General features: G+C 39.1%; 1 protein-coding gene across 2 annotated transcripts; it reads right to left on the bottom strand.

Moving 5' to 3' along the window:
* Positions 1-501: 501 nt before the first annotated feature.
* On the bottom strand, positions 502-10,597 carry zgc:172136 (uncharacterized protein LOC566376 homolog). 2 transcript variants are annotated; one of them, XM_034898611.1, is made up of 14 exons: positions 10,418-10,597; positions 7,043-7,239; positions 6,807-6,897; positions 5,506-5,585; positions 5,232-5,308; positions 4,927-5,122; positions 4,624-4,779; positions 4,051-4,116; positions 3,491-3,559; positions 3,215-3,389; positions 2,048-2,332; positions 1,319-1,450; positions 1,123-1,193; positions 502-1,022 (listed from the first exon to the last, which is right to left on the bottom strand). In XM_034898611.1, the coding sequence occupies exons 2-14, from the start codon at positions 7,118-7,120 to the stop codon at positions 738-740; spliced, it is 1,761 nt and encodes a 586-aa protein (XP_034754502.1). In that variant the 5' UTR covers positions 7,121-7,239; positions 10,418-10,597; the 3' UTR covers positions 502-737. The 2 variants fall into 2 exon arrangements, with proteins under 2 accessions (XP_034754502.1, XP_034754503.1); XM_034898612.1 differs by lacking the exon at positions 10,418-10,597 and adding an exon at positions 9,663-9,865.
* Between the last annotated feature and the right edge of the window lie 2,211 nt (positions 10,598-12,808).

Below are 12,808 nucleotides of genomic sequence, written 5' to 3'. Positions count from 1 at the left end.
GCATTACCAGCTGTAAAGAGGTTCAATTTTACACATCGGCAGCTACATTGCTGTGGCAGACTAATAGAAAAAGCACGACGGAGCACACTATACAAAAATAGAGTATATAATATAATATGATTTTGTTTTTAAAAACATGATAAAGGAATACAGGAGAACAAACATTAGCACTGTGGCTTCTGGAGATTCTCATTAATAAAAACAAGGACATCTTAGTGATTACATTAGCAAATATGCTAAATGCAAGGGAAGTAAGTCCCATCTTATGAATGTCCAATACAGAACACGACTGCATGACCTTAAATCGTCAAAACATCCGTTAACGTCAAACGTTTTGCCCCAACATTAACCTATTCAGACATTTCAGAAACATTTCAACAGTGTATACTTTATAAAAGACAATACAATTGGTTAGAAATGTTTTGTTCAGAGGCCTTGAAATGTAATAAAATAGTGCAAATATTATGTACACAATATACAAAATTAATAAATATGCTCTGATTACTGAGTGAGTGTTGCTGAATCAGATCTTGGTTCTCTAATCCACAGCTTTTCTAAGAGGAATTAAGGGTCCCGCCATTTTAATCATGTCTCTCTGCAATATGAAACACACACATCCCACGTTGTCATCCTCAGACAGTAGAAAACACTGAGACATCTGTGTGTTGGTGATCTTTGAGTTAACCTGCACCGTAAATTAAGGAAGCGAACGGGCGTATTTGTGCACATCAGCGTTTTTAAAGTATGAATTCCAGGAACTGTTCATCACCTAACATGTCCAAGGAGAGGCAGTTAGACCTGCGGCCAAAGAAGGAAGGTTTGGCTTGGCAGTGCAAAAGGGGATAACTGTGATCAACAGGGATATTTGTGTTTGTTGAGGCATCTGGGAGGCCAAAGGTATAGCTGTGGGAGGAATCAGGTGGCAGCGTGGTCCCCAGGCGTGCCGGAGGTGGGAACAGACGCACATCATCTAGACTGTGGCTGTGCCGATCTACGCAAACTTGTGCCCTAGATTTCAGCATCTAGAATACAGACATGATGTCAAGGTAACAGCTAATACAACAGAGAAATCCAAAAGAGTCAAAGAAAAAGAAGGCAAGGGAAAGAAAATAGACAACCAACCTGTTTTAACATATCCTTGTTATGTAATTTCTCAAGGTCTTCATTACTGTCTGGGGGAAAGGTTTTGTTTTCTGTAGAGACTAAAACATTTGTGTTAGTGTTTGAGAATACAACCGATTTTGTTTTCATTAAAAAGGGATGAGAACAAATACAATCTTGTTTAAATAATATCTTGTTTTTCACTAATTATTCTTACCTGGTGAGCGAGTCTCTGAGAAGAGTACGGAACAATCCACAGACACTCCTTCAAGAAGATCAGCCAACTGGAACATCTCATCAGGATCATCCACAAGAACCTCATTTGGATTTTCAATATTGGTCTTGATCGCTGAAAAAAAAAAATTAGAAATCTGATAATGAAAAATCTGAAAATCCTGTCTCTTTTCTGCTGTGGCCATGTATTGATTTAATATCACAATGAAACAAAAAAGTACATAACTTTGCACACATAGTGTTTACTTGAGCTCGAGGTGCAGGCTACTAAAAGAAGCCAGATATGCATACAAATATGGGATAATGACATCACGTCATCTTTATTGAGCAATGCGTTTTGCATAGTGCATAGCCTGAGGAAGCGCTGTGTGAAACGGTGTAATTATCCCAACTGTATGGAACTGCTGAAGTGAAAACACCTGCACAGATTAAACTGATGTCTCAGGCAAAATGACTTACTTTGATATATACTGAACAATAAATGGTGAAAGCAGGTGATGATAAAAACATTGTTGAACTCTCATGTTCTCAACGGATCACCAGTAAACCATTAATACCAAAAGGTAAATACAAGATCAGCATGGCATTCAGCTGCTTTCCTGTCTACCAACTGACTAAGTCATTCAAAAAATGAATCAGTTTACTCCAAACAACATGCAGAGGGATGAATAAAATGTTCTTTACAAATGTTTCAGTATAAAAATCCGCTTACCTTCCTCTTGCCACGCCACATCTTCTATTCGAGCCTTACTGCCTGTGTCAAACCCAGAGGTACAGGAGCTGCTGTGGCTGGCTACTGAGCTGAAACCTTTCTCTGCTTGTCGTTGACCTTCCTCCTCCATGGAGGTCATCTCCGTGGAGATGCTGTGCTGGCGGGCGTCAGCTTCAATTCCAGAGCTGCTGGTGGAATGTCGCGACAGACCAGGGCTGCTCTCGCTGCCTGGGGGGTCCAAGTCCAGGTCATCACTGATGTAGGACTCTCTGTAGCGCTTTTTATCTAAAAGTAAGAAAAGAGCATAAAACATTTAGAGAAACTGAGGTTGGCTGATTGCTAAGAAGATGATTGAAAGTGTTGAAGATATACCAAGAATACTAGTAGTCTTCGCTAACTGGAAACTGCAAGAAGCTGCTTCAAATGCTGAAAATAATATTCTTGACCCTTAATTGTTGCTGATCAATAAAAAAAAAGACTCAGACAGCTTATATATTAAGAAATTTAAAAGCGCCAAAATACTTATTTTTAACAAAAGGATATACAATTAAATGTTTCTTAAATTATGCATTTTATCAAGTTGGTCCAATAGAGATTGATATCAACAGGTTCTGTGCTATAAATGCGATTATTAAACAGGAACCTTTTTGATTTCGTTGTGTGGGGGGAAAACGTGACTTTTCTTAAGTCATGCATTTAACTTTCAGTGGCTGCAGAAGTGTTCTGCTGAGTACAAATGGCCCCCAGCCAAACTGTTATTATCACGGATACTAATCTCCGCCATATATATGAGCTGGGCAATATATCGATATCGATATTGTGATATGAAACTAGATATCGTCTTAAATTTTGGATTTGTAATGTAATTGTAATGTGGCATAAATGTTGTCTTTTCCTGGTTTTAAAGGCTGCATTACAGTAAATGGATGTCATCTTCTAATCTTACCAGACTGTCTTAACTGTTCTATTATTGGCCTTTACCCACTTAGTCATTAACTCCACATTACTGATAATTTATCAAAGATTTAATTGTGTAAATATAATGTGAAAGGGTCAATAGTCAACACTACGATACGTTTGAGGTATAAACATTGAGGTATTTGGTCCAAACTATTGCAATATTTGATTTTCTCCATATTGCCCAGCCCTACCTTATACTCTCCCTACCTTTGCTCTCCTCCAGCTGGCGTAGGTGTTTGAGGGCAGGCTGGAGGCTGAGGTAGAGGCGATGGCTGCTGCTCAGGTGCAGGAGGAGGTGGCGAGAGCGAAACGAAGATCCAGTGTAGTAAACCAGCTTCCTGGCTGATGGCAAGCCATCTGGCTGGATCTCAAATTTCTTACCCTGAATGGTACAACATATTATACAGAGTGTAGAAAGCGAATGCCCATTAAATAATTACAACAATTCTATCTCATCTCAATGGAAATGAGCAGTGTTCTTACCAGGAAAGTGAGACGTCCCACATTTGACCACGGGAAGTCATACAACAGCTGTCGCGTGTTGTTCACCTCCTATGAATAAAACACAGACACAGACCCACACACACACTTAAATTGAATACCTCATATGTGTGTGAGCTCTTGTGTTTCAGCAGCAAGAGATTTCTGGATGTGTAATCTACTAGGATATATTTTAAAATTAGCAATCAATAATCCATTGTATTTTTGTGTACAAGAGACATCTGGACTTGGCAAAGAGGACAAGGGCTACTCGACATATCTCATGGTCTGTTAGCTCTTTAAATCAGCCAGGCCTGAACCCTAATCCCCCCAGATGGCCCCCGATGGACAGATCAAACAACTGACGGGCATTGCAGACAGCTCTTATCTTCTGATCCACTGCTGTTGGTAGAAATCCCACACATTCTTCACACGTCTAGTCAGAGGGTTTATAGGGTTACAGATACAAAGACTGAATCTTGAGCATTCGCAGATTCACTCTCATGTACGCATGTGATGACTCATATACTATGCATCAATAACACACGTGCTCATGCACATACCTGATAAACCTGCATTCCTCGCAGGGTCAAGCCGAGCAATGCTGTTCCTCTCTCTGCCTTTTTGTCCTGGACAAATTGATGAGATGTCAGAGAGGCAGTTTAGATAAGATAGTTATTCCACTTTTGAGCCCCTCTCCTACTTCAATGGGAAACACTGGGCTGCTGCTAACAACAAATTACAAGTGATAGCACATTACGCAATGGATGGGCCAGCCTTCAAAATTCACTCAGATAAATAATCTTGGAATGGGGAGGACAATAAACTGGATTAGATGGAAAGTTACATAACTGCCCACATAGTCATTTGTCCAGCACAGCTGAAATGAAGCCAAAGTAACTGTATTTGTGTTGGAAAAGACAGTACTTCAGTCAGAGGGAAGGGATATTTTTCAAATGGCTATAGATAATAATGTGGTGAAAACAAATTCCACTACCCACCAGCCTAATTAATCCACATTTTGGATTTCAATGATATAAATCAATCATGCATATAAACACACCCTGCCGTATTGTATGTGCTACAAAAACTCAACTTAAGAAACTCAATTTATAATATTAAAAAAATAAATAGACCTTTTGCAGTTTATAAAACGTGACAGGTACATCCTCCAGTTGACATGACTCCCTGATGAAGTGCAGCATTGCATCACGAGTGGACATCCCCCACAGCTCCTGATGCACCTTGGGCCCATGGCAGTGGAGATAGTTCACTCCACGCTTAGCTACAATCTGCAGAAGGATGTCGGGACAGACATGGATTAAGGCAGAGAGCGCAACATGACCTCAAAATATAAAACATGAAACTCTATTAGAATCTAATCTATTACAATTGTTTGTTTTTTTTTTTAAATGCTGCTGAAACACAAATACTCCTACCCAAGGGGGAAAGTACTCCTTGGGTTCAAAGTATGGAGTGACCACCATATCCTGCCTGGGCGGCGGGTGGTCACCGAGGTCAGCCTGCAAGGCGTAACCTGCCAGCTGGAAGTACACCTCCTCCTGCTGACGACATTCAGAGCGAAGCACCCGCTCCCGCAAGTCAGAGTAGTATAGATGTCGTGCCTTACGTTCACTGGTACCACGCCAAAAGAAAATGAAGTCAGAAAGGAGGAAAAAGATGGATGGACAAAAAGCAAGCTTGTCCAGTATTGAAGGAGATGCGTAAAGAACATAGGACATACCAAATGAGTCTACCGTTTTCTATGTAGTACTGCACTTTGAGACAGAGCACTAAAGGCAAGGGTCTCTTCAGTAATCCCTGTATGCAGAAAGAGACATGTCAGAGAAGGCCTGTTCTCATCTTTTTGTCATGCTAAACAAAAAGTTGGTGCATGTAGGCCACTGGACTGTACCTCCCAATTAACCGAAATCTCCAATAGAGAGGAGAGTGGGTCACAGCAAAAATGCTCCTAATTTACTCGGAAATGTTCCAATCTTCATAACAGGCTGCCTTACCTTTCCTGAATCCTGCTTCCATTCCTTAGGAAAGTACTTAGTCAGTTTCTCCTCCATGTCTAAAAATATGTGCTCATTGTCTGGGATGGAGAAAGACAATCAGGAAACAAGCACACCGTTAGCAAGCAAACAAAACAATAATGTAGCCAAGCGGAAAATTTGACCAACAATGGGATTCATTAGGGGGAAAGAAAAAAAAAACCTTGTTATTCATTTTGTGAATGAGGCTACCAGGAACAATGCTAATGTTAATGTATCATTTTTCTAATTTCAGTGTTAGCATGGCAGTACAGGCCGAACACTGCTGGCATAAGCTTTGTCGGTCTAACGTTCTGCAAATGTGTAAAGGGATGTGTTGATGCATTAAACAGAACGTAGCATTGATCTTGATATTTAGCTTTTTATCTAGCCTGCACTGCAATCCCTTGAATATAACTATTTGCCAAGGCTAATGTTATTTTGTAAAAAACTCATTTGAATTCTATTTCAGGAGAGGGTCTAAAAAGCTGTTTGCAGCCTGTGCTGAGAATGAGGAGGTTTCACTCGCAGCCTGGTCCCATGAGTCATGACATGGGCATTTTCTATTTGATCCACCTTATCTCTTTGTGTAGCCAAATCATGCTCGCCAAGCTGTTTCGCAACGTGTTCCTTTAGCCATCCATCTCTCCTCCTTTCATTCCAACTCCTACCTCTCATCCTTCATTGAAGTCTTTAGGGCAGCCCGTGTCATGATGGGTCCCCCTACCTCTTTTCCCTTCCATTCCCACCCTCCTCTTTCCATCATCAATCCGTCCCTCCCCTCAGTGAAGAGGAGGAATGCAAGTGTGCATTCCAGGCTTAATGAAGTTAATATTGCAGGAATCCAGGCCTAAGTGATCGCTGAACCAACACCACAAAAACAAAAGGCTGCTTGTTCAAGTGGTGAGCTACACAAGATTACCAATGCATTAAAATGTATTTGAACAAAGACGAGAACAGAAACACAAGGAAACAGAAAGTTCAGAACTTTGCTCGGTGGCTAAAGTGGATTACACCATTCAATTATGTTTTGTCTTAAGTAAAACAGCCTTTATCCAGAAAACATTTCCCACAACATTTAATTAACAAGTGCCATTGCAAAGCCCTGCAGCACATCGTTATAATCGTCAAAACATGATGCTCTTGTTCACAACCTAACTGACTGACTGCTGAAATGTGGTATAGGCACTGTCCTGTATGTGCATGAACTGGTCAACAGTCTTCTGATAAAACTGCTGTGTACTCTAGTGTGAGTCGGAGGGGTCAATGAGGAGTGAACTTACCCCTCACCACTGTGAGGCCAAAGAAGTGCAGCTCTTTGATTCCAAGAAGCTCCGCCGCTCGATTAAAAACATCCTGCCCTGTGGGCTTTGGCTGGAGCAGGTGAAAAGACAAAGAAGTCAGTATTCAGAATTCAATAGTATGTGGTGCAGTTGTAATGATAAACAGAACTTTGACCATCTGTTAAGACCTCTTGGTGATCTTCAAGAGGACAGCTAGAGACGTATTAAACACCCACCCCGACAGTAATGTCCAGCTGGTCTTTGTTGGGGAGGAGAACACAAATGGTTCTCTCCTGCTTTATCAAAGTGGACATGATGTCTTGTGTAAGACAACGATAAGTACTTTCTCTCTTTTAAACTGCCTCCGTCTTCTCTTGCTTCTTCTATCCTTCACTTTTTATCTGTTCCAGGGCAGTAAGAGTCCATATTGCATCTGAAAAGATAGATTAAGTCAAAGTAAGATGGGCAAAGAAATAAAAAAAAATGATCCAACAACGTTCAATGTGAATGATGAAGACAGCAGAATGGAATTTAAACAGATCTAGAGTCTGCTGTGTAACGTTCTTCATTGAGGTTGTATCAGAACACTGTCAATCAGTCATAGCATAAACAATCCCATTCTCCCATTATCCCAAACCAAGATTAACTCAACATGGCTTGTCCCTTCTGACGCCAAATGCTTTACCATCACAATAATCTTCCAGAAAATCCAAAAATGTAATTAAATCCACGACTCAAATAACTGACAGGTCTACCTTAACCCTTGTGTTGTCCTCGGGTCAAATTTGACACATTTTGAGTTTTTTCATCATAAAAAATAAAAAAATGGGCCTTCGAAATAAGCTGAAAATGTCAAAATTAGAAATATCAATTAACTTTGGAAAAAAAAAAAAAAAAAACACCCATCACATTGAAAAAGTGACAAAAATGTCAGAAAAAGCAATAATAGTGTTGACAAAAAACTTTTTCATGGTTGACTGGAAGACAACACAAGGGTTAAAAAGCATGGATCTAACCGGGATGTAGGGGCAAATTCAATGAGTTATAATGTAATCCTAATAATAGTCATTAACTGGAAACAACATTTTCAGATACTAATAATAATCAGACAATCGTTGTGCATCCCTTTTCTATTTCTATTCTAAACAGCATTGTTTATTTATAAAAATGAATTGTGTTATGCAGATCCTGCTTAATGGCCATGGTGGACAGGGGCAGTCTATCTGCAGCTTGGCCCACTATGCTGACCTAAAGCCCCTACTGGTCCGTGGCTCATCTGATTAACGTCTCAACATCAATTAATCAGGTTAATTACTGCCGCACGCCGACTCTGATCCCCTTAAATCCTGATCGTGATGATAAAGAGTAAAAAAAAAAAAGAGAAAAAAAAAGAGAAAAAAATACAAAGGACCAAAAACAAAATGATCCATAACTGAAGCAGTCTGGACTTTGTGCCAATCTACACCAAGTAAAATGTAGAAAATAACCAGCATGGTAAGACATTCTTACACAAACTAACTGCTGTTTCTTTGCATCACTGTGTCTTTTTACATGCAACTCTTTAGGAGTTTGGCATTCACATTGAGGAAACATATGTTACATATGTTTACAAGCACTAGCAATAGGCCTCAATGTGAGATAAAGCATAAGAAAATAAAACATTATAAAACAAAAGGTGTAATGTACAAGTTGTGGGAACTACAAAAGTCTATGTTGTTGGCGCAGAGAGCAAAACATTTGTCATAGCTAATGTGATTTATGGACATGTTCAAACACAGCCTTACTCACATCTGCGTGTCAGTGAGAACAGACATAAAACCTGAAATTCCTGTAGCATGAACTTATGACTTGTTTCTGAGTCTAACTAGACTGTACATTTACACTTACACTGTAGGAAATGGTACAAAAACTCAACAGACCCAATTATATACTCACACTGACAATGTATGAATAATTCTTACATCATTGTTTTTAATCATTATCTACTGTTGAGTGTTGGAGTGCTTCTTCAATATAACATATCCTCAATAGGAGAGTGTTGTACCTCTTTAATCTGGTTAGTCAATATGCTATAATGTGAGCTATACTGCTTACAATATTACAATACTTCTGCATTTTTACAATAGTCCCATTGACAGACGTATTTTTATTCAATAATAATAAAAATAAACATATAGCCTATACTGAAGAAATACAATCAAATTTGTGATAATGATAACCAAATGATAATACACTATATTTGTTTATTTATTTATTTATTACTGAGATATTAAAAGAAGAGGTTGCACACATACACTAGGTGAGCAAATTCATGTGTGAAGTAACAAGATTGAAAAATATAGACAGCTTTTATCAGGAGAAAACAATGCTTTGTTTAAAAGTTTGGATGGGCTTGTGGGTATTTGTTCAGCTATCTATTTTTGCATCTACCCTGACTGAAAATTGTTTTACACTGTACATTAAAAAAAAAATACTTTAAGAAATAAGAGCAAGCAATTGTTAGACATCTAACCTATGAATGTAATGTTCGGCCAATTAGCATTTCAGCATTTGGTTTGTTTATGTTGAAGACTTGTCTACGTTAGCTACAATATTCATTTAATTAAGAGCTCAGTTGAGAGAATAAAGCTACAAAATACAACAGATGCAATGACTTTAATTGCACCGAGACATTCACCATTGAATTTATTCAGAACGAATAACCTGTTATCAATAACACAGGGCAAACATAACATTACTTAAAGAATAAACAGTGGTAGTTATCACTGCCATATTGCATCAACGCAAAAGTCTAACAGCTGGTGTAAAGCATGAAAAGTACTGAGTAACTAATGAATGAGGTGAAGCTATACCAACCTTAATCAGCCTTAAATCCAGAGTACAATTAGTTATAAGCTACACTAGTTTCCACTGAATCCAACCACAAGTTTACTATCAGCCCAAACTCTGCTGGCTGATGTCTTCGGACATCCCCTTGCTGCTGACCAGGGGTAAACCTGGCATCACATGAGAGCAGCCATCTGTAAACCTTAATTCCCCTCCAAGACTGTCCTAATCCCTCCTTCAGAGCACACTGCTGGTTAACCCCCCCCCCCCAACCCTGCACTGTGCAAACTCTCTGAAGTGTAAGGGATCCTCACAGCCCGCTAAAACCATAAAGGATGGGGTTTACGAATAAACAGGGTAAAACAAAAAACTCATACCACTTAAGACAAGAGAGTGAGCCAGCTTTTCAGTTCCAGTTCAAACTCCCATGTTTTGACCGTTTATATATTCACCATATTATCATCAAAAGCCTGATACGGTATTTACATATCGGGCGATGAAGTTCGTTAACGCAACACGTGCTATAGTTCTGTCAACGTTTCGGTGTTAGCTTAGTAAATTGCACATATGCAATTTAAAAGTGAAGTCCCTTAAATCAGAAACAAAGTAGGATAAGCTAAAAGTGTTTTAGACTTCTTACGGTAGTAGCGTTAAACGTTTCCCTATTGGAAAGGTATGTTTGTTTTGGATGGGACGGTAACGTCCAACCTAACGCAACAAGTGCATCAGTAACTATGGCTAATGTTCCTCATTTCGCTAGCTATGAAGCAGTAAGTTATACTTACCATCACATTATACGACGCAAAGGAGTTCAATAAGCAGTCGCAGATATTCTCAGTATTTGCCCGGACCCAATCTTTTTTTTAAATCTAACTTACGACATGACAGAAGTGAGGAGGACACCAGTTTATCCCCTCCCCATTGCGTGTTGCAACTTCTTCAACCACCGAGAAGCCCCAACGATTGAGCTATACCATTTAGGATAGTTGTAGGGGTAATGTGTTGTGATTGCATTCTGATTGTAAATGTTTTTACTATTTCCAGGTTCTATTCAACACTTATTTTAGTTTTAATCGCATGTAAATGAACTAAACATAAACACATTTCTTCATCCATGAATAAATATAAACATCGTAATACTTCACTGCAGTACCATGCAGACATGCCTCCCTATGTTTTGCGTAGGTATAGTGACCCTGTGCTAATTAGAGGTCCAGAGCATGTATAGTGCTGAGACCGGTTGGGTCTTTCTTGTCAGGGCCATAGACAGTTAAAGAACTCGGGACCAGTGTTGTTAGCGTTATCATCACGTCTGAAAATGTATTAGTTTGAAATGACTGTATCATGTATTTTCACCAATGGCGGAGACCCTTTCTCCGTTTCCACTTTTAAATTATAAGTGCACGTGCACGGCGGTGAGCTTCTGAGCTTCAGAGAACACTATATGACCAAATAACATATGTATTTGTTATGGTATGTGTTTCAACCCATCTTAAGTCATTAAGCCCATCTGTATTTTTTTCGTGTTATGTTGGAATTAAAAGGCGTAGGAATGTTTCCCCTGGACTTAATGCTGCTTTTGTTTTATGCGTTATACTGTGTAAGTTTAATATTTCAATAAAGACTGGTGGTTCATCATCTTGTGTAAATAAATTCATTTTTTTCAAGTCTATGTTCCCTAAACAATTACCACATTTCTTTGCCATCTTTAACATGTTAGCCTCCATCTATCTTTTCTAGCTTGTAACATTCCTGAGATCATGCACATGCCTTCATTACTAGAATTTTACTAAATTGTATCACTTATCATCGATTGAGTATTAAGGAAAGGCAATGCAAGGCAGCTTTATTTGTATAGAACATTTCAGCAACAGGGCAATTCAAAGTGCTTTACACAAAAACAGTTAAAAAATAAAAACAGATAAAACACAAGAATAAAAGTTAAAGTGCAGTAGAAGAAATTAAACATTAAAGAAATGAACAGCCATTTAAAGAAAGGCAACATCAAAAAGGAAGGTATTCAGCCTTGATTTAAAAGAACTAAGAGTAGCAGCGGATCTGCAGTTTTCTGGAAGTTTGTTCCAGATATGAGGAGCATAGAAACTGAACGCTGCTTCCCCCTGTTTGGTTCTAACTCTGGGGACAGACAGTAGACCTGTCCCAGACGACCTGAGAGTTCAGGGGGGGTCATAGTGTATTTTGGCCGTAAACCGTTTAGTGATTTATAAACTAGCAAAAGTACTTTGAAATCAAATAAAAATGAATTCTCAATAATTGATAACATCTGCAAAACCCTGCACAGACATCCCCACATTATTATGGGTGTTTAAAGAACACGATCCTGGGGCGACACTGCCATCTGCAGGGCCATTGGATCAATTGCAAAAACGAAGTCCAAACAAAAAGGAAGGAGATGAATTTTCACAGAAAGAATCCCCAAAACTAACCTAATATGCCTAAGATCTTGACAGTGCAAGTTGTTATTGCCTACAACTGATTTGTCAAAAACATTTTTCATTTCAGCGTGATATCAGTCCTGCTCACGGCAATTTGAGAGAAGCAGATGACCAACACAAAAACAATTGCTAGTAAAGCCGCAAGATCAAACCTTGATTTGCGTCATTCCACGTCCAGGTATTGTGCATTTAAAGCGCCCCCTAGCGGTTAATTTGAAGCAGACTTGCTGTGTATGTTTGAGGTCATTATGTAGACATTCCTGGAAGTCTTGTGTTGATTGGACAAACATTTAGTCATTTATAGCCCAATTTGCGCTATATCACCTGCAGTTTGCTTGGATTTATAGCGCCCCCTGGTGTTTAATTTGAATGTAACTTTCAGGTAGTGGTTCAGGTACTTATCAGGACATATCCTGAGAGATTTGTGATGATTGGACAATAAGAATGTGATTTATCGTAAAATATGTGTAATGCCACTCACCTATCTTGCGCTATTAGCCCCCCCCCCTAGTGGTGTATGTATATAAAACTGTCTGGGTTTATCTGCAGCACTTATCTGAACATACCTTGTGAGTTTTTTGATGATTGGCCTTACGGTTGCTGATTTGTGTTCAATTATGTCCAGAGCCCCGCCCCTTTTCAAGTTCAGTGGTCAATCACTTGAAAAGTAATTGAGATTTGGACATAATTGATGAAATGATGTCCATGAATTGATGATTA

The sequence above is a fragment of the Etheostoma cragini genome, chromosome 17, assembly GCF_013103735.1.
Source record: "Etheostoma cragini isolate CJK2018 chromosome 17, CSU_Ecrag_1.0, whole genome shotgun sequence".
Taxonomy (NCBI): domain Eukaryota; kingdom Metazoa; phylum Chordata; class Actinopteri; order Perciformes; family Percidae; genus Etheostoma; species Etheostoma cragini.
This window is presented reverse-complemented; position numbering and strand designations above follow the sequence as displayed.